This window comes from Nilaparvata lugens, chromosome 3 (assembly GCF_014356525.2).
Source record: "Nilaparvata lugens isolate BPH chromosome 3, ASM1435652v1, whole genome shotgun sequence".
Classification (NCBI taxonomy): domain Eukaryota; kingdom Metazoa; phylum Arthropoda; class Insecta; order Hemiptera; family Delphacidae; genus Nilaparvata; species Nilaparvata lugens.
In genome coordinates, this window is record NC_052506.1 from 17,412,816 (window position 1) to 17,436,360 (window position 23,545).

Consider the following 23,545-nt stretch of genomic DNA (forward strand, 5'->3'; position numbering starts at 1 on the left):
AAATCCATATTAGATTGACTATCATTTTTTAGTAGAATACTGACATCGTCCGCATACAAAACGCAGTGAGCTGGATCTAGATGAGAAGGCAAATCATTAATGTAAAGTAAAAATAGCAAAGGACCTAACACGGTTCCCTGAGGTACTCCGCTTCTTGTTTTTAACCATTTAGATTTGTATATACTTGGGTGAGATTCAATAACGACCCTCTGATATCTATCTTCAAAATATGACTTGAACCATTTCAAAACCGGACCCTGAAAACCATAAAATTTGAGCTTTTCCAATAGAATTTCCTCATTTACAAGGTCGAACGCCTTTGATAAATCGGCTATAACGCCACAAACTTTTGATCTACTATCCACCGAAGTCAGCACCTCATTCATCAAAGAAAAAACAGCATCATTTATAGAAAATCCCGGCCTGAAACCAAATTGTTTGGGAGACAGCAAACCAACCCTATTCAAATACTTCCTTAATCGCCTCAATATTACATATTCGAAAATTTTTGAAAAAACAGGAGGATTAGCAACAGGACGATAGTTTTCAGGAAGGACATTATTCCCTTTTTTATGTATAGGAATGATTCTTGACAGCTTAAGCTTTGAAGGTAGATAGCCAGTCTGCATTGAACTATTGTAAATGAATGTAAGTGGCTTTAAAATCGACATGGCTGATTGTTTAACTAAATAATTTGATATATTTTGACAATCATAAGATTTTTTATTTTTCAATGACTTTATTGTTTCCTGAAGCTCTTCAGAGGTCAATGGATCGAAAGAATTTAGTTTTAAACTATTGGTACGGGAAGTGTTAACATCTAAAAAATTTCGGAAGTTAATATTATTATGCTGTGTTATCTCTCTCTGGATAGATAATGGCGTATTTATGAAATATCTATTCAAGAGGTCAGCAGCTTCTTTTCCAGCTTTTACAATCCCAGTATCGGTAGCTATAATAGTCTCTGATTTATTAATTTTACTCTTACATGTTTCATTTCTGACTAATGTCCAAATGGCTTTTGTTTGGTTACTAGAACTATAAATATACTTATTGGCAGCTATTTTTTTGGCTGTTTTCAAAACCTTCCTGTAAATACTCTTATATACTTTATAATAGGATGTAAAGCTAAAATATCGTATACCATTTTCAGAGATAATATGAATCATTGAATCTCTCATAATTGGGTTCTTTAGTAGAGAATTCATTGTTTTCAACTTTTCTCCAGATACTTTTATGCCCTGCGTTATCCATGATAGCTGTCTTTTTTTATAATTTTTGCTGGTCTTTCCGGAACAGAGCTATTACAATGATTTATGTAAGTGGATAAAAAGTTGTTGTACATATCTTCAACGTTTCTACTATAATAGACGGTATTCCAATTTTCATTTGCCAGTCCATGATTTAAGAGTTCAATATTAGTTTTGTTAATGACACGTAAAATCTTTTTTTCTTCATTACCTTTACAGACTTTACTAGTTACTTTATCAGGTGGGACTATATATTTAGGATCGTTAACAAGAAATTTAACACTGCTACCCTCATGGTCTGAAAATGAACAAGGAATTGTCTCGCTTCTACATAGGGTCGGTGCATAGTTTGTTATTATATAGTCTAATTCACTAGACGTGCTTGAAGTTATTCTAGTAGGACCGTTGGTTACTTTATTCAAGTTAAATGTTGATATCAGGTTTTTTAATATATTTTTTTTTGTCGTCTTTACAATAATCTATATTAAAGTCTCCACAAATGCATACTAATTTACGATTTTCTTTATTAACTTTAGAGAGAACGTTTCTTAGTAGTTCAATAAAATCATCGCAGTTAGAGTTTGGCGCTCTATATACACAAAGGACTATCATTTTTAGCGGCATAGTTTTCAGTTTAATTTCTACTGCTGAAATTTCAAATACACTTTCCAGTGCCATCAAAACCAAGTCATTTCGGACCTTGCAACTATCAATAGATTGTTCTCGAATAAATATGCAAGAGCCACCACGTACTTTTATTCTCCTACTAAAGTGAGCAACCAATCTATAGTCGGGCAATGATGAGAGCATACTTAATTCGAAATCTCGCAACCAATGTTCGGTTAAACATAGTACGTCATTATTCCAAGTTTTACAGGACATCATAACTTCTAACTCTAATTTGGAATTTGATAATCCCTGACAATTGACATGGAAGATTTCGCAACCTATAAAAAATGATCCCTATCATTACTACACAAAACTGGGATATTTTTAGTAACTACTGTATTAATTCTGCAATTTTTTTCGTTACTTAGGTTTTCCGTACTACTGATGGTTTGTGCACCTCCTATCAGATGATTTTTTATGTATTTACGGAGTTTTGCCTTTCCTCTTACCTTATTCAAATGAAGGCCATGTCGTGTGTAATCATCTATTTCGAAGTGCGCAAGGTCCAATAGATCCAAACAGTCAGCATTAGAAATCTGTTCAGATAGCCATGAGTTCAATTTCTTCACATTAACGTTCATAAGAGGCTTATCGTATCTATAAGGCACTGTTGATATAGACACCTTTGTATATTTCGAGATTTCTACAATAGGCTGCAAGTCAACTTCAGTCGGTTGATTAGTACTATTAATTACATCATTGGCTCCAGCAAGTACAACCACCCTGTCATTGAAATCAAAATCTTTCGTGAAGTTAGCAATATCACGTGTCACTGTATTGAAATTAGCACCCGGTCTTGCGATCACAGACACCTCATAACCATATTCACCTAAGTCATTATTCAGATCCCAACCAAGATCCCTACCATGACTATCAGCCATTATCAACAGTCTTTTTTTATTTGTCAATTTCTTCGATTTTGTAATTTTGTGGTCAATCTTCTTCATTGTGATTGAATTATTTTCAGGAATTCTAGTTTGTTTTTTTATTCTATTTTGGGCACGAGAGTACTTATTAGAATTTCGATTATTTGGTGACTTGAGGTTTTTATATCAGATTTTGATTTTATATCAGAGATATCAGTTTCTGTATGGTAACTATAGTAATATCCTCAATACCTTCATTCTCCTCTCTGAATTCTGCAGGTTTTTAAAGTTTGTGGTGAGATTAAAAAGAGTTTAGAAAAGATTCATGTCTCGAACTTGGTTCGACTGAAACATTGAGCCCAATTGACCACTTGACTCTCGGACATTGGGCTTTGGTTACGAAACACTTTCATGAGTGGGAAAATGAAATATGGCGTTGATACTTTCTTACAAAACTTAGAGAAAATAATTATTTAGCTTTATCTGATGATCACTCACTCAGTCCATTACTTAACGAAACATAAAGATAGAATATTAATCCCCTCAATCATATATCATGCACATTCAACATGAAGCAAGAAGCACAAGCTGAAGTAGAGAAAATATATCTCGACTTTACTAGAGTAATAGAAACTATAAAAGACCTACTATACTATCAAGTATCTACATGTTTACATAGAGCTTCACATTTTTTTCAAGTTTTAATAGAACTATTCTGGAAGAGAATACAATTATATTAATCAGTATAAAAAGTGTCCCGCGGAAGGTAACAGCTGAAGACCAAAAATTCTACATGAAATTTCATAGATTCTACATGAAATATTTCTATATTATTTCTTTGGTTGTTACACCTTTCGTAGGACACTCTGTATAATGGAGAAATGGAGACAAGGTGTGAATTATTTGGTTTATATATTGGGGAAGGATCTCTCCTAATATCGTCGAAATAATTCTGTGAATGAGAAATTTGTCCTCATAATTGATAGGAGAACAGCCGACTACAGCGTCGATTTTGCTCAACGGTAGCTCATTAGGAGCTTATCAGTCAATGTCATCCCTCTCCTCACTCCTCACCACCGAGACGATGCGATTGCATTGTTCGTGAGGGACGAACCCCCACCCTTCCCTCTTCCCGCCACCCCTCCAATCCGAACAAAGAGGAGAAAATCGACAACACGCCGTTGCGACACGCAAGAATTATTTCGTATATATCTACAAGATACGCAAAAAACATACACTTGCCCTTCACCGGGCGCAAGTTTGCGAGACATCTGCTCCATTATTCATCGCAAGTACCTTAATGTGCTTTCTTTCCCGTAGCTGAGAGCGTGATTATCATACAAACCGTTCGGCCATCTTTATATTCGCTAAATCACGGACCTCCTCATCCACCTCCACCTCTACCTAAACCCCCGACCACCGCCCTCAAGTGCGAACATCGATGATCGTCGAATCATTTGTGTCACCACCACGAGGTGACACTTTTCACTACACCTGTAGTATAGAGTACCGCTAGAACTCCTTTTTGGGTTTTATGCTCATCATAAAATCATGTACTGTGCTAGAATCAGCAATTTTCAAAGTTATGTCTCAGAGCTTTAAACCAGACAACACAGGAAATAATATGAAAAGTAATTTCAAGTAAAATTTATGAAAAATGGAGCAGTAATCAGATATGGTGTTGGTGATGTTTGAATCATATAAAATTATGTTTATGTATGAAAATTGATAAATTTTACTGTCATTAACCAAAACAGACAATTGACAATGGTTGAAGGAAGGGGGGACTTGACTTCGGCTAATTTTAACTACATAATGGAGTCCATGAAGTTTTCTAACAAAATGGCAAACAGCTGACAGAAATCTGAATTGGTAAGGATAATATTCTCTAGTTTGAGAAACAATATTAATTAATAATAATTCAGAAAATAATTTTTTTCCTAGGTTTGATTTTACCATAGGTCCTAGTCCGATTTAACCACCGGCTTCAACACAAATTATTCTATGAGTGCATCTTGGTTTGCTCACTGCTCCTACGCTAATCTAATCTACGCTGTCTAGGTGATAATTATACACGCGTCACTTGTATAACAGTGTGGAGAAATAATGCATAATCAAAATACAAAAAAGAGGAGGTTGCTTATTAGTTTCTTTGTTTGATCAACGGCACAGCCCTTTGGATTTGCAATTTCATTACTTTATCCGAAAATGAACGAGAATATTATTGTACTGTACTTGAATACTACATTACTGTATACTTGCAGGATTGAAGAGTTCCTGAAGATTTTTATAGATGTGAATCACTTTGCATCCATACTGTAATGTTACAATGTAGGCCTACCTCCCATTGTAGACAAGGTAGGCACTGCAAGTGCCAGAATCGAAAGGTTTGAAATCCTTGTCATATCTGACTTTATTCTGTAGTAGGTACTGAAGACCTACGTGCTTTGAATTATTCAAATCATGTTGAACAATGGTCAGTCATAAACGAAACTTTACCATGAGAATTGAAAATGTCTATTTTCTTGAATGTATTATTCAATATTTGACCTACTTTGTTGTTAAATCTACAGGAAAACTGTAACTTCACTGAAAAGTCAGTATTAAGTTGTGGACTATCTCATAGCAATAGTCTAATAATCAAACTTAAGAACAAAGAAGAATCTATTCTTAAGCTTCAGATTATTAGATGACTTGCCTTTCTTCTGTTCTGAATTCGATCAATATTCAATCAGCAACTCTTTGGATTTGAAATTTTATTATTCAAAAATAAACGAGAATTTTACTGTACTTGAATACTAAATCGCTGGATACTTGCAGGATTGTGAACATTTTTCAATAGGAAATCATACAAACTGAATAGAATTTGGAGTACCTAATAGTTTTACATTTCTTATTTCTCAACTCAAACAATATTTTTGTGGTTGGATAAAATTAAAAAGGTTCATATTCTCTAAAGCTATCCAAAACTAAATTAAGTTTCATGAAGTTTTAAGCACTTGTTTATTGTCAATAGGAAATTCCTGGGAATAGGGCAATTAATTGAGGACAATATTTATGTTGGGATAATAACAAAAATTAGAAGATAATTATTGTTTTAGTGGACGAATGAAGACGTAATCTCTACAATCGTAATTAGATTTCGGCTACAGCTGAGTGTGTAGAAATGTCAGTAGTCGTCTATTACCTGGGGTCGTGATGAAAGGGGGAACGTTTGCAGCCAGCTTGGGGTAGCCGCAAGAAAATGAAGGTGGTGAAGAGCCTGTGAATTAGGATGAATTGAAGGAAAAGGGAGTTTAGGAAGGAAACAGATGAAGGGAGGGTGAACAGAGGACTGCGGACAGCAGAGTGACCAAATTAGATTTCGGTTCGCGTAGGGATGCCACCACCGGGGTGGGTGGGAAGGAGGGATGGGGGGTTTGCTCGAATGCCGCCTGAATACCGATCTAAATATTGATTGCTATGCCCAACAAGATTTCCGAAACTCAGACTGAGTCCCCAGTGCTCCTTCCGAGTAGTTTCTTTTGCCGCGAGTTTTTGTCCCCTTTTCTTTATTGTTGCCAATGACAAGTCTTACCCCTTCCGGGATGCGGCGGCTCTTCCTCTGGGATGATGAACTGGACAAAGGGACAGCAGGCAGTCCCCAGTCAGCTTTTGTCACAGTCGGTTGCTTCGCTCGCTCATTCACTGTTCATACAACGATAGCACTCCCCCCTTGCCATCAACCCCAAGACGATTGCGTTTAACGAGAACGCACCGCTGAGAAATACGGCAGCCGGGTGCCGGGTCCTCCCGGCCCTTTTCCTTCCAGACAGTCGCCTGTCGAGCTGCCAACTCACTCACTCGCCCCGCCCCTCCTGCCCAGACTCGGTGTCTAATAACATTGATTTGAAACGTCGTTAGGCTTCAAGTTTATCACCGCAACCGATTTCTCGCTGATGGTCGGTTGTTAAGTGAGCTTGGGAAGCGATGACTCGCTCGAACGACGAATAAGCCCCATCTTGGGCACACGTCTCTTCCAGTCATTGTAAACCGCTTAGTGTTGATGCTAAGACAGTTATTCGAAATAATAATTGATATCATGTTGTCTTCGATAGTAGGTAACTACGATGGGTTCATTTCAGGGCACATCCTGAGTCCGTGACTGTATTATGATTTATTTAATTCAGTATTTAAGTATTCGTATTACATTATTAATAGAATGAATTATATTGACTGAACAGTATTATGCATAATGTTACTCATCTTCTGTCTCTTTCATAATACGTGAATATGTTTTTAGGGTATAATAAAATCAGTTCAAATAACATCTATGTTTTCCATTCAATCAATGCTTAATAAGAATCTTTCGAGGAATATCACAGAATTCACTTTTCACAGTAATGCATGAATTAAGCTTCAAAAATATCTGATCCCCCATTTGGGCTATTTTCTGAAGATTTACGAGTTCTTTAACATTTTTTCAACATCATCCTAAGAGGGAGGATCGTATCGTTCCAGAACACACAACTATTAAATTGAGAATTCAACATGGAAAGAACAAGAGGTCACTGAATCAAAGTATACACAGTTCTTCTGTTTCTAAATTGTAAACCTCATCCAACTTCTAGGTGGACTACGGTGATTGAAATTATTAAGAAAGTGCCAACACAACAATTTCTGATAACTTTTTTCAATTTAATGACAGCAGAGGTAATCCTTGAATAATTTAGCTACAAAAATAATAAGTTTCATGTGAAATTTTCAGATTTTAATGAAAAATTGGATAAATAATCCAATGAGACATATTAGAAGTTTTAAAATGCTGCTGCAGTTATTATTAAGATATCTGTCTTCAGGCTTGAAAATATTTCACACAACAGATGCTTGTAAGAATGTAGCAGGTAGCATCAGAGAGGAAATAATAATATACATTAATAAATAATATAATAATACATCGTATTATTTTCTCTTTGGTATCTGGAAGCACAATAATTAATGTATAGTCTCGGCGACTAATATATCACACATAATTCTAGGTTACTGTCTGAATACATTACACCATTTTTATACATAAATCAATATTTTTATCGATGCAGCTAGTCGATGATTTGATTCCAAAGATAGAATGTGTAACAATTTTCATTGTTCCAATTGTGAATGATGAGGATTATGCGAATTATCATGAGAAGTCAGCCTATCATGAAAATTTATTTCACTGCTTTGCTTTTCTGCGTTGTGTTGCGTCGACGGCATACTAGGAAAATCAACGATTTTCCTGAAGCATCAGCTTGGTTCATGACCTTATAAGGCAAGGAATTTGTGTTTGATTGATTATCAATCATGCCTTATTTGGTTAGGAATTTGGAAAATAACTGTCGCTTGGTGGGAGAATGTATCGTTCGTAATGTACGTAGTTGTACCGTTCCATTCTATTGGTGGAAATTCTGATAACTATTTTTCTAGAAAATAGTAACTGCCAATCACAGTTAACGTTGGTTAGGTTCCTATCTCGTGAGGCCGATCACACAGCTCCTCGACAAGACAAGTGTGCCGTGGGCTTCATTCAGCGTCTGTCCATTGCCGCTAGCAGAACTGTCTCAGTATTTTGTGTTAATCATGGCTTCTATGCCAGCTTTAGGCTTGTTAGTATTTGGCTGTGGAACCATCTGTTCCAATATCATGTTTTAGTTTTTTCCGCCTCAGTAAATGCTTTAATTAAGAAGAGAGGATATCAAATTTGTCACCTCACAATGGAGATTTTCCTCCTATTACCGCTTCTAAGGTACATCATAGATTTATAATATAATCAAGGAAATTATTATCGATGGAAGCTTTTATCAAAGTATTAAATTCATTGTGATAGATACATTTAAGTGTAAAAGTATTGTGATAGATTTATTGAGTATAGTCCTTTTGATTCTCTTGTAATGGAAGATGGTAATGGTAATTCAAACTGACGAGTGATAGAAGAAAATGAACGGTACATGCTCTTGTAGAGATGTAGAGTACCTATATAAGAAGATATTTCTGAAGAGGAAGCTATTAACCTAAATTTCAATTACTGTTGTTCAAATTCAAATTGACTGATGTTTATAGTATATAATTATGAGTTCTATTAGTATTTTGTGATATAGATTTTATTTGTTTTGCTGATTCTAATGAAAAGCTTTCTTGATTCTTAAGGAAACACCTATCATGTAATTTATATTATAAATTACACTATATTATGTAATTCATGTAAGAGAACAGACTGAACAAAATAACTACAATACTCGAAAGACATTACTATGAAAAGTGATAATATTGAATACTATGTACTCACCTCTTACCTAATGTTATTGAACCTAAATAATGTTGAGTTTATGATATTACTGAAGTTGAGTTAATTTGTATTATCCTAGTTTATTTTTTTATTCTAACAGCGGTCAATGTACGGGTTCATCAATGTACGAGTCCATCAATGTACGGGTCCATCAATACACGAGTCCATCAATGTACGGGTCCATGAATGTCTCGTGAGCGTGTGTCTTTAAGCCGCTGAGATGCCTCTAAATCGATGGCAGTCCTAGAAGCTTGGGGTATACTGTCTCCTGTCCCATCGGGACGTGTAGAGCTCAATCACCGAGCCTAGATTCAAATTGAAGAAACAGCTTTGAGGTAACAATTTTTTTTTCAAATTAAACAAACGTCCCAGGAGCACCTGATGTGACAGAATGGGTTTTAGTGACTATAGACTTTCAAAAAGGGAGGGGTGTAAAACGTGAACCATTTAATCAATTAAACGTGCTGAATTAGACTCTTCTTTATTTTTAAATCGTAACTTTGAGATTTGAGACTTGGGGATTAGTAGATTAGTAATTTTATTAATTTGGTTTGAATAATAGATTTTCGGTTGTATCTTTACATTGAAGCTGTGAGTAGGTTTTTGATTTTGTATTCAAATTTTTTAAATGAGTGCAATATTTCTAAAGTTTTTAATATTTATTGTGATACATTCTGTGATTCATTTAGAGTATAAAATCAACCTTCAAAATCTCAAATCATCATTCCTGGACCGAAAATCAAGTGACGAAGCAGTGTGTGATCATATAACCTTATCTTTTGGACAACATTAACATTTTATCAAAATTTTTGGAGAGGAATAGTATAGGCTTAGCTAGTTTTTCCTCCAATGTCTCAATTGTATTATGATTATAGTATTTTATACAATAAATAAAATAAATAAATGTGAGGCCATATTTTCTCTGTAAGGATCCAGCTGGGAATTTCAGTTTTATTTAAATTTATATTCTACAATCTACTAAACGACAGAGTTGAACTAGTATATGTAATGTTTAAAGGTCTATTATGGATATTTTTTTAATGATATTTTCATCTTAAAGTTGTAAAGAATCAAATGAAGTTCCAAGGACCCTAGCCTTTTAAAAATTTGTTTTGATATCACATATTTTTGAATAGTTTTCCCAGGTAGAATTCCGTGATGTGATAATTTTTAGGAATATTTTGTCTTTGCAGCTTTCATAATAATTATAAAGATACAGAACAGATATTATTGGGGATTATTAATATTTGATAATATTTTGATAGTGTTTTAAAAGTTTCCAAGTGAGTTCTAAATGTTCTAAGAGTTTTCGGAATTTTATGTTGATCTTTCTTTTTAAATATTTATTGCTATTTATGATTAACTTCTGAGAAATATCTATGATAACTTTCAATCCTTCTTTCTGAAATTAGAGTCCTTTAAGCTTCTCATGATTCAATCTAAGACGTTTTCAATGTAAAGCAGAGTAGGCTATTATCGAATTAGCTATATCGGAGATAACTTTCTAAATTTAGTAATTCTATTTTCGGTTTTCATGATGCAACTTGATTTTTGTTTTATTAACTGTTGAATTTAACTGTAAGAGGCGACAATATATTTGATGTCTTCTCTCTATTTCGTTGTCACTCTTGTCATTTCTGGATTCCCGTTCTCTAGCACTAAGTATGTTTATCAAGCATACCTTTTATTAAGTTATATTAAATAACTTAATATTTAATATAAGTGCTTCTAAATTCCAAATTAACCTTCTAAATTCATAGCACGGCACAAATGTTCTGTCATTCGACCGTCAAAAACGATTTTATATTTTATTATTTATCAGAACCAATAAGAGCAAGCGAAAAATCAATTTCAATTTTGAGAAAATGTGTACAGTTATTCAATACAGAATTTAAAGCTATGTAGGCTTTTTCTCAGCCAAATGACAGTAATCATCAATTCCTAGTACGGCATCAGAGTGCTCAACTATACAGTAACAAGCACCAATTGCTCCAGATGAGTTTACATTGAAGATCTAATTAGTGTGATCCGGATATGCTTGGTAATGGATAGCTTGGATTAGCAAGTCAACTGTATGCTCCTAGTCAATAGATATTGATTTCAACTAATTAAACGGTAATTGCATCAAATGCTGATCAAATAAGTGAGGTTCAAGTTCTGATGTAAATCGAAGCCAACTCATACATTGAGCTGTAATTAAAATATTTTTTTCGATGCAGCATTTCCGAACTGAATGGTGATAAAACTATGATTCTATATAATAATATTAAAATGCATAGATCAGGTATTGAACCAGGAAAGGGTTACAAACAAAATAACGCTTTTACGGTATTTCAATGCAGATGAATGCTTTTATTGTGTCATTCTTTATGAAATCTATAATATTACAATAAATTATATTATATATAGAAGATTTGAATGTGATGCTGCTGAAGTAAATTTAATCAACACTTAAAAAATACAGGTATACAAACTTATGGGTCGATTTCTATATCCACTTTAAAATAATGTTTTGATTAATATAAATTAACAGAAACGAAGGGAAATATCGAGAATTAAACCTGAATAACAATGATATTGATGACTGATATATACAAGTAATTGCTGCATGGAATAGTACTACAATAGTAACATCAAAAGTTTATTGGGAAATGTCGAAGTGGAAGTTCATGCGGTTTTGTATAAATAAATCACTGAATTTTCCACACCTGAAGCACACACAACCGAGTCAACAATACACTACACAATAATCAATGTAATATTAGCAATGAAGACAAACTTATAATAACAATTCCTACTAATAAATAGCGTTATAACAGTTTATTTTAGCGCCCTTCCTAGTAAAACAATTAAGTAGATTTGTAGATGACGTAGGTTTACCATACATATGAGAATATTAAGGGCTCTAAAACTGACGCTACGAAAAAAATCACCAGTTATCTCAGAAGAAATCACTGATTGAACAATAATCTAATACGAAACAGAAATCAAATATTAAGAGCTAAATTTACTTATATCACAAGAATGTTTCACGCTACACAGTTGATAATGATAGAAAATTTGAGCTCTCATCATTTTTAGCTACACTGTTAATGGAGAGTAATCTTCCATTCTTCTGACATAAGAAGATCAGGTTTTCTTATTGTCAAGATATTATTGCTATCATACGATGTTTCCAAGTCAGTGACTTGACCAGCTTTCAACCTCGTAGCTCTTGCTCTTGTTATAGATGGCGGTGCATTCACTATTACTACTCTTTCAACTTTTGACTTTGTATCGTAATGGTGACCTTTGTCAATGAATCTGCAAAACAAGAACAAATTAGTATTAGGACAAAATTCAGTATTATTGCCAATAGCATGGTAGAATAGTAGAGCTAAGAAGAAATAAAATTCAAAAACATAACTTTTTGTGCACTGGATCAAAACAAATACAAGTTAATTGATGAAATATAATTTGTCGCTAAAACTTATAATTAATAAAATATCAAGTAATAAATATCTTTTTTCAAATTCTTGATACACCAACATATTTAATGAAGCAACGTCATGTTCCGTATTGTGTATTGTGTCATACAAAATACATCTTGAGACATCCATGAATATATTTTTTATGAGTGATAGCTCGTACTCTACCAATAGACAAACATTTCTCTAATTTCTCTAGCGAAGTGGTTTCCAACCTTCTCTGTTTGGCGAACCACCTTTGAAGGTTTATTAAAATGTTGAAGGCTTATCTAACACTCTCCCCATCAATGGGGCTTATTTTATGCATCTAATAATAATCAATAAGATAGCTGGACCAAGAAAGTGAATTCTCTCCAATGATATTGGTTGATTGGTTCAATAAAACTATTGACGAAAAATTATTTGAACAATAAAAAAACCAGGCCTTATTCTCATTCCAAAATTTTTTTTTCAGCTTTTGAACTGATTGTAAACACAAGAAAATACATTTATTGTAGGTGATTCCCTACATAAAAAAGCAAACAGAAAATGAAAAAATACCGCATTTCAAGTGTGTATTTGAAAGTTATTTTTCATTTTCATTATAACATATAATGCCATCGTTTATAGATTTTTTATACTTACTTTGAAGAAAGCTCTAGATTTTCGAAGGCCAAGGAAATAAACAGAGACTTCTTTTTGTACAGAAATTGGAATGTACTTCCATCATCTATGTACAGATTTCCATGAGCTGTACCCTGCAAAATTAGAAAAAATTAAGAAATTATAGTTACTAATAATTATTGTAATGAATTGAATTCAATTTCATCATGTAATAATAGATCAGAATAAATAATAAAAAGTTGATCCATAAAAATGGAATTTTGAATCGAGTAGGATTTAATTGCACCTCAATCGATAAAATCACACATACCTGTATATAAAATAATGTATTACTTTCCTTGTCCTATTACCATAGGTAAGGAAAGTATTGCTTTCCGAAAAAAATTAAGGTACCCCAATTTCTAAATTTCTATACGTTTCAAGGTCCCCTGAGTCCGAAAAAAAGTGGTTTTTGGGTATTGGTCTGTGTGTGTGTGTGTGGTGTGTGTGTGTGGTGTGTGTGTGTGTGTGTGTGTGTGTGTGTGTGTGTGTGTGTGTGTTGTGTGTGTGTGTGTGTTGTGTGTGTGTGTGTGTGGTGTGGTGTGTGTGTGTGTGTGTGTGTGTGTGTGTGTGTGTGTGTGGTGTGTGTGTGTGGTGTGTGTGTGTGGTGTGTGTGTGTGTGTGTGTGTGTTGTGTGTGTGTGGTGTGTGTGTGTGTGTGTGTGTGTGTGTGTGTGGTGTGTGTGTGTGTGTGGTGTGTGTGTGTGTGTGTGTGTGTGTGTGTGTGTGTGGTGTGTGTGTGTGGTGTGTGTGTGTGGTGTGTGTGGTGTGTGTGTGGTGTGTGTGTTGTGTGTGTGTGGTGTGTGTGTGTGTGTGGTTGTGTGTGTGTGTGTGTGTGTGTGTGTGTGTGTGTGTTGGAACAAGGTATAATACGGGGAGACAATCAAGTATACACAGCACATTAAGGGGAGGTGTGTACACTAAGGGGAGACCCCGTAGTGTCACTGCTCAATTTTAGTAAAAATCACTTCTACATGCTTAAAACCATGTAAAAACGTAATAAAAAAAAATCTCCCCATTTTGTTAGTACTCCACCTAATTGGGATACACTCCAGTTTCCAAAATTGCCACCACGTTGTGCTACGATCGCTAATACACACTTACACAAAACTCATTTACGGATTGAGCATACAATGCGGGGTACTTGCATATCCCTGCATATCTCCATTGTCTCCTTCACTGTTCGAAGTAACTGGTTTGCTATGGGGCTTGCCGTGAATTTATGAATCAGCAACTTATCTCCTTTTTCGTTCAGACTCATTGAGTCACAGCTTAGCGAATTCATAGTTTATTTTTCTGTTCATTCACTTGAGACATGAGAAGGGAGCGAGGAAACATGCTGCCAGAATGTATTGTGGTACTGATTTTTTAGTTATTTGGTACAAATAGTCTGAAAATGATTCTTCACAAAAAAATACCCTTTGCTAACCTTACAGTGTTAAAAATACCTGTTTTTTTCTCCATATAACTCAAAAACCTTTCATAGTGAAAAAATCCAGAACTGTTTCCAAGAGAATAAAATCCTCTACAATTCAACGCCAAATTAGGTTCATCACAATCAATGGTGACTTGGTTACACAATTTCCCGAGAATTTTCCGCATTGAATTTGGGTTATTGCTAGAATGATGCGAATGAGAGGCTTGTTAAGATTCAAGAATAGCACGTCAGTAAGTTTATATTCTTGAACAGGCTTCACTGAGAATTCACTTACTGTTTTAGAGAAGCGGATGCCTCAAACTTTGCTAACCTAACATTGTATCTGAAGATCAGGATAGCCTATGATAAAATGAAATTTGTCTCTTAGTTTCTCTCCATATTGACATTTTCTTCTGTGTCTGTCAATCCTTGCAAAAACTCTCTTGTAAACCTTGGATTGAATATTTTACTTGTGTACGGCATGCTCACTTTTTGTGAAAAGACGTTGTTCCGGAGAATAGATTTAGTAATCATACCCTGCTCAAAAAAAAAAAAAGTAGTCACAACACCTTTTCCAATTTTATTTGAGAAAGTAAAAAGTTAATTTGAGAAAGTATCAATTGTATTTGAGAATAGTCACTTGTAATTGAGAGAATGTCAGATGTAGCCTAAATGAGAATAGTCAATTGTATTTAGGAAGTCATCACACATGTAATTGAGAGTAGTGAATTGTATTTGAGAAATCGTCAAATGTAAATGAGAAGATATCATATCATGAGCAGACATTTGAAAATGAGAAAATTTTCCAATTGACATGTCGTGACTCTTCTGTAGCCTACAGTACAGGTTTGATTTGAGCAGGAAAGGATACTGTACTACGTACACAGTATTCCATAGGCTTTGTATGTGTGAAATTATTATTTTCAATTGTGAAATTGAGGAGCTGGGTAGAAAAACGACCCGAGGCCACTCGTGTCGTTTTTCCGCAACACGCTTCATTCTATCCGCCATTGAATTCTGAACAGATTGGTACATAAAATGTTGTTGTATCTTGAAAAATGATTGAGTTGTGAAAATTTTTGTTTGTGTGGCAAACCTGAAATTATTCAGCTGACAAGCTGTGAGCCAGCAGCCAGTGAAATCCTTATTTTGTTTTCTTACAAAAGAAGAAGCTGATTGATTGATTGATTGATTGAGTACTTTGTAGATTACTTGTACTTATGTAGATTACAGTATATACTGGCTTATACACTCATATACAATAGCTTACAATACAGCAAAATTATAGATGAATTTACATAATATAGACTAAGAAAATAATTATTGAACTGTATATGATATGGAAAAAGCAATTTGGAATAACTATACAAGATTATATTGTAATGCATCTACATAAATTGGCGGAGCTTTGGACATATCAATGTCCATTCTTCGGAAAGAATATTAAAAATATCCTCCCAACTAACTCTCTACCAAATGAATGGTATGAGAAGATCATTAATACATCCAAGGGAACCAATTATCCTCTAGATGATGAAATAATGAAGAAGACGCTCCTGAAGAAGAATCCGATGCTGAAAGCATTGGGTGTATGAATTTCCCGAAAATCAGAACAGTACCATGTAACATTCCAGAGTCTTGATTATGGGAAGAAACGTGTTCAAGAAGAAAATATCATCTTCAATTGTTCACTTCTAAATGACATTTTTTAGATCTTTATTACCTACTTATTAATTATCCAATATCATGAGCAATATATTATCATTATCACTACTCTTGATACGGGTTTTTCATCATTTTATTGAACCTCTGAACATGTAACAACCAGGGTTATGGAAAAACGACCTGAGACAACACACCTTATATCAATTATTATCAGTTAGCCTTGGATTACTGGCTAATTATGAATAATAGCATTGAAAATAGTATAAAAAGATCAATAAAGTTCAAATACTTGCAAGAATATTGCATTCTGATGAAATAATGAAGATGTGTACTAAATATTTCAAACTCAATTTACACAAAACTTGATTTTTTGACTCAGGTCGTTTTTCCACCCAACTCCTCAATTATTTCCCCTGTACTGTTCACGAATGATTAATGAGAATCATTTCTATGTATGTATTGGCAACACGACTTTTGTCTCCAAACATTTGAACTTGATGAAGATCAAATTCTCTATGTTCACGGCGCAATTGAACTTTATCATCAATCAATTGAATCTCTTGATCAAGCAATTCGGTAACTCTCCAATGGATTTTGGGGCTCAAAAATATTTTTTTATCTAAAAACTAAACGTTTCATTTGAATATAAAATATATTATCATATTATTTTTTATGAGTACAGTTATGGAAAATAAAAGTATTGGTTTTTTAAAATCATTCCCCAATTACAACTGACAACTTTTCGATTTCAAATCGTATGTTCTCAAATTAGGAGTTGATAGTGAGCTGTTGAACGGAGCGGTCGCAGAATTGTTTTGCTCTCTTATCTCAAGTTTCCGGACGGTTCGTGCTTAATCGGTTCATTTAGTGCATGTTTAACCTAAAACGTTCTTTCGTAATGAATTGAATTATCAATTTGTTATTTATTTGTGAAATTGTTTTCAAGTGAATCGAAATATTCAAAGTTTAAATTAATAAAAACAGTATCCACCAGACGGTAGTGCTAAAAAGAGACCTAGAGCTAAAAGTTCTTTCGTAATAAATTGAATTATCAATTTGTTTTTTATTTGTGAAATTGTTCTCAAGTGAATCGAAATATTCGAAGCTGAATGAATAAGAACAGTATCTAACAATACTTTTCACCGGACGATAGTGCTAAGAAGAGTCCTCGTGCTAAAAGTTCGCCTGAGCTCGAAGAGATGGAACAGAAAAAGCGTGCTCCAGACCCAAGTGTTAAAGCTTCCGGTAATGTGAACTCAGACTTTATTGAATCACTATTTGACCGTTTTGAAAAGCGGTTTAGTAAGGCTATGGATGAAAAACTCGCGCTGCTAGCTACAAAGATGGATTTAAATGGTCTAATTGAAAAAGTGAATAAACTCTCTGTCGAGAATTAACAGTTAAGAAATCAAATTGTTGCTCAAAAAATTCAGAATAATCTCATAATCAGGAAGATGGAAAATTTTGAAAATAGATCGAGAAGGAACAATATAATTTTTCGCGGGCTGAAATATGAATGTGCAACAGTGGATTACGTGAGAACTGTCAAAGACTTTTGTGTGAGTCATTTGGGGGCACGAGCAGGTACCTGGGTTAATCGAGCACATGCATTGGGCAAGAAAATAGATAACGGGCCAATCATTGCGCATTTTCCGGACGATCAGGACATCCATTTCATCACGAGAAACAGTAGGAAGCTGAAGGGTACACAGTTTGTGATTCATAAAGACTTTGCTTTCGACACAAGAAAACGACGATCAAAGCTTTTCCGGGTGCTTGGCGAGTTGAAGAAACAAGTTCCGGGAGTGAGAGGAGAGTATCGGTTGAAGTGGATCGTTTAATCATGAATAGTCGGGTTTTCACGCTGGATGAGGAGAATGGACTGGTCTCGGAGGGAGAGGATGGGCTGCAGAAGATCGGGAGCATGTTCGATGAGAGTGTGATGCGGGCCGTGAGCGGGAGCATGTGTGATGAGGAGGAGCGAGGCGGCGAGGACGAAGACCGCAACCGCTGAGATAACGCCGTCAGTCCGTGTGAGAAGGGACAGTTGAGTATAGTAGCGTACAATGTGGCTGGATTAAGTGGTAAGATTGTTCAAGTATATAATTTTATTTGTAATTATGATGTTTTTGTACTATTGGAGACGTTTGTTGAAAGAGGAAAGCAATTGTATTTTGAAAACTGTTTTCCAGATTACAATTTATACTGGGAATTCGCAGTTGGAGAATCAAACTGAGGTAGAGCAAAGGGAGGAAAGTTAATAGAAATTAGTAAAAGAATAGAGAGTTTTTGTAAGGTAATCGATGCGCTTGAGAGGAAAGTTATTCACATGAATGCAGGACAACGGGATGAATATTATATAGTTCCAATTTACCTGAGTGGTGGAGGAGACATGGAATGGGAGAGAGAATTCAATACATTATGGGAGTTTATGATAGTGCAAGAGCATAATAGAAATAATATGATTTTAATTGGAGATTTTAACGGTAGAATAGGAAATGGACAGGACATGTCGGAATTAACAGATGTAATAGAATTGGGAAATGCACTGAGTAATAAGCAAGAGTCAAAGGATGAGGTGATTAATATGAAAGGTAAGAAAATATTGGAGTTCTGTGAGGTTTTTAATTTCATCATTATGAATAGAAGGATAAGTGGAGATAGGTTGGGAGACTTTACTTTTATAGGCAGAGGGGCTTCCGTAATAGATCTATGTTGCATGGCTGTCGAATTAGCGCAAATAGTTGGAAAATTTTCTATTGTGCCAGAATTTTTATCTGATCATTTCCCAATTGAAGCTACGCTAATCACGGTTGATACTCTAGAAAGAGAGAGCACAATTTTACCACTCTTACCGAAGTTGAAATGGAAGGAAGCGAGGAAGAATGAATATATATCTAAACTCACCAATGCTTGTAGAGAAATAAATGGTCTTCCCGAGAGTAGTGAAGAGACTTATGAAGTATTAAATAATCTTGTATATAGAGCTGCAAATTATGTGCCCCAACCTGATAGAAAGAGAGAAGGATGGAGAGAAAAGTGGTTCGACAAAGAGTGTGCGGTTATGAGAAAGCGAGTGTTCAGCCTATTGAATGTGTTTAGAAAATCAAATTCGGAGCAGGTGAGAGAAAATTATATGAAGGTAGTAAAGGAATACAAACTGCTATGTAAGAGTAAAAGGCAAACGTATTACAGCGATATAAAAGAACAATTCAGAAGAGTCAAGGATTCCAGTGATTTGTGGGCTCTGATAAAGAAATTCAAGTGTAGAGAGTTCAAGATTTCGGGAACTGTGAGTGCTGAGGATTGGGTTGAACACTTCAGACGAGTGTTTGGATCAGTTTGCGGGGTAGTCACATATTATGCGGCGAGGAATGTTGAAGATCAAACTCTTGACAAAGACATAGATATGAATGAATTGGAAAGTGCCTTCAAGACAATGCGCAACAATAAGGCTCCAGGTGATAACAGAGTTCCTGCTGAGTTTTACAAGAATGCGTCAAAAAATTACAAAGAGATTATTTTGACTTTTTCCAATGCCATCGTCAGAGGTGGACAGATACCAACAGGGTTTCCACGTTCAATTATATTTCCATTGCATAAAAAAGGTGATACTAATGAAGTGAATAATTATAGAGCCATATCTTTTATAAATGCTGTCGCTAAAGTATTTTCATTTATTTTACTGAGAAGGTTGCAGTTGTGGGAGGAAAGAGAAAAGATTATTAAAGAGAATCAGTGTGGCTTTCGGAGAGGTTATTCGGCTACTGATAATATTTTTGTTCTATTCAATATAGTAATGAAAACGTTGAATAGACCTACAAAGAAGTTGTACTGTTTCTTTTTGGGCTACGATAGTGTGGACAGAGAGGCTTTATTTTTTAAACTGAGTGAATTGGGAGTGTCGACTAAATTTATTGCGATGTTGAGGAGTCTATATAGAAATACGAAGTCTCCTGTATGGCATGGCGTGGAGGGTAACTTAACAGAATACTTTGAAACCAGAAATGGATTAAAACAGGGATGCGTATTCTCCCCGTTGCTATTCACACTATTTTTGAATGATTTGAGTGATGTTATTGGTGGAGGTATATTATGTTGGGCAGAGGCTGATAAATTCGCTGTTATATTGTGATGACGTGGTATTGTTGTCTGAGAATCCTCGACATCTGCAGTCAATGATAAATAAGTTAAAGGGATATTGCATAAGGTGGAATCTCACAGTGAACATGGCTAAATCCAAGATTGTAGTTTTCAGAAGAGGAGGACGATTGGGAGAAAGAGAGAAGTGGTACTATGGAAATGAAGTTATTGAAACAGTGAATGAGTACAGATACCTGCGAGTTGTTTTTTCATCAAGACTTGCCCTAACCGCACATTTTAAATGTAAGATAACAGCTGCCAGATTTGGGATTAATAGTGTATGGCGAAGACTCATTTTGAATGATGAAGCACCTCTGTCAATGAAATGAAGAATTTTTGATTCGATAAGTAAAGCAGTTGTAACATATGCAGCACAGGTATTGGGATATGCGGAGAGAGAAGAACTAGAAAAATTTCTGAGGTTGTTTGTCAAGAAAATATTTGGACTACCGTGTAATACGCCAAATTATATAGTATACTTAGTGACAGGAAAGGAAATTTTGTGGTTGTATACTTTGAGCGTTCATATAAAATATGTATTGAATTCTTTTGAGATACCTGGCGACCGATATCGAACATTGATCGCAAGGCATTGTTTAAGATAAAAGTGTGGTTGGTATTCTGAATGGAGACGGATATTAAGTGAGTTTGATATTGAATTGCCGATAACAGCGGACAACTGGCAAGCAGCAAATTTCAGGAGGGGGTGGGAAGCAACGTGGGAGAGGGTAATGGAGAAGATAAAAGCTAAAGTTAAAAGTAAGTGGCTAGAGAGAAGAGAGCGGTCACAGTTTCACAGAATCTACGCAGATGTAAAAATTGACGATGGAACGAGAAATTACATGAATGATGAGTCCAAACGGAATGTTACCTCGATGATTTTCAAGGGCCTCCTCTGGGCTATTATCGCTCAATCACGCACCGCAAAGAGATGAGGGGATAGGTATCTGTTCTATGTGCAATAGCCGAGAAACGGAAGATGCTTATCATTTCATCGGTAAATGTTCAATTTTGGGTGAAATAAGAAAGAAATATCTGAGAGGGGCGATGCTAGAGAGAGAGACAGTAATTGAGTATCTGAATGGAAAATTTTGGACGAGTCTAGTAGGATATTGAGGGAGGCAGTGGAATACAGGCGAGAATTGATAAAGGAATTCAATTTTTAGGAGTTTATAATCGATAAGAGTCATTTCCTCTTTATTGTTATTGATATCTTGTTATGCATATTGTGAAATGTACATTTTAATGTTGAAGTGGAAAAGTCTTTTTAGGATTATTATTAGAGTTATTAGCTATAAAAGTAGTATTTTATCATAAACATGAGAAGCCGCAAGACTTTATGTATTATTAAGTAGTGCTTTGATCTATGCAGATGACTTAATTGATTGATTATTCTAAGATTTTTAAGAGGTTTTGTTTTACTTATTTATTCTTTCTCTCTTTTGTTTCTGTATATTATTTCTCTTTTTTTAGATTACTGATGAATTAATTGAAAGTTGACTGTATTTTAATTCAATTTTATTTTTGTAGAGTACAAAGTAAGAGGTGACTCTATTTAAATTTCAAAGTTTTGGTTTTTTGTTCGTGAAGTTAATAATTATGTTGTTTGTATATTTTATAAGTCCAGCCACATTGACGCATACAAGGTCCCTTAAGAGGGTGAATTTAAGAGTGTGAATTGCTTTTTAAAAGTTGAGTTACAATGTTTAGTTATGATAATTACGAGAAATTAGTTAGGTATGAGAAGAAGGAGGAATTGGATAGGAATGATAGGGAGAAATAATTATTGAGTGAATTATGTAATCACAAGAACAATAATAATTATTCAATATTGGTATAATGTATAATAAAGAAATCTATCTACTCGGCTGACGGCCTCGGCTAAGCCTAAAGAACTTTTATTTATGATGAAAAGAATGCTTGTTCAATTTATTTGTGAAATTTAGTTGAGTTTGAATTGAATTGGAGGTATTATTTTCATTTTCTGTAATGTTGAAAGAAGTGCAAATAAAGTTCTGTTCTATTCTATTCAATTATTGTTCTCAAGTTAAAATGATACTTTCTCAGATAAAATTCACTATTCTCAACTACAAGTGATGACTTCTCAAATGCAATTGACTATTCTCATTTACATCTGACGTTTTCTCAAATACTAATGACTATTCTCAATTAATACTTTCTCAAATACAGTTGGAAAAGGTGTACTTCTCAGATAGGGAGGGTTGATAGGATAGGGTATCTTGGATAAGATAAAGAATGAGGAATCAGAGTTGTGTGAGTAGTGAGTCCTTCCAGTTCATATTATTAAATAATCTAATTTGGGTAGCTGAAAGTTTCTCAACAATGCAACATAAAATGGAGTACGGTACTCTATCACTATCAGGAAGCTCATGGTATAGCAGTTCCGGAATCTCTATTTTTTTAAATAAGCACAAATAGCGAAAACGCAATGTAGACCAGGGGTTCCCAAAAAAATGTTTCTATGTACTCCCTCACCTACAAGCAATAATGTCGAGGACCACATCGGAATTTACAGTTGGGAGGCACTGTGAAACGTGTACTTTCTCGAATCCCAGTACTAATTAGCCTATATCCATACTTGGAATGTTTATTTGAATGTTAAATGATCAGTAGTAGAATTGGTAGGAAAACTGTAAGTGGAATATTGTATTATATATTAAATACCTGTCAGGCAGTTTAGGTTTATTACTTGGCATTTCAAACCCTTGATTCAATCCAGGCCAGAATAGAGTCTGTTTCTCAATTAAAGGATTGGTTCCAAGGAGAGATTGGATATGATAGACTATCATTTCCAATTATGTCATTTGAGAATCATTGATAATGCATTAATTGTCTGGAACCAGGTATAATCTAGTGCCACTTGCGGGTAGGCTGAAGAGCATACCGACGACACTAATTGAGATAAAATGAGAAAAATGCTAATGCGCTATTCATTGACCAAACGTAGTGAGGTCTATGTTTCAACTCGATTGGCTTTTGTCTGTCTGTATGTAACGCGATTACGGCCGAACGCGTTGATAGAATCATATGAGATTTGGCAGGAATACTCCTTTTTCAACTGCGCGTCGATGTATACACAAGGTTTTTTAAAATTTTGCATTT

The 23,545-nt window shown here is 34.8% G+C and overlaps 1 protein-coding gene across 1 annotated transcript in view; it reads right to left on the bottom strand.

Annotated features, from left to right (window-relative positions):
• Positions 1-11,410: 11,410 nt before the first annotated feature.
• Positions 11,411-23,545, bottom strand: part of LOC111056870 (neutral alpha-glucosidase AB) — a 39,227-nt gene continuing 27,092 nt past the window's right edge. Inside the window, exons 15-16 of the mRNA XM_039423128.1 lie at positions 13,181-13,293; positions 11,411-12,392 (exon numbers count right to left, since the gene is read on the bottom strand). Of these exons, the coding sequence (XP_039279062.1) occupies positions 12,179-12,392; positions 13,181-13,293 (327 nt within the window). The 3' untranslated portion in view covers positions 11,411-12,178. The remainder of the gene's footprint in view (positions 12,393-13,180; positions 13,294-23,545) is intronic.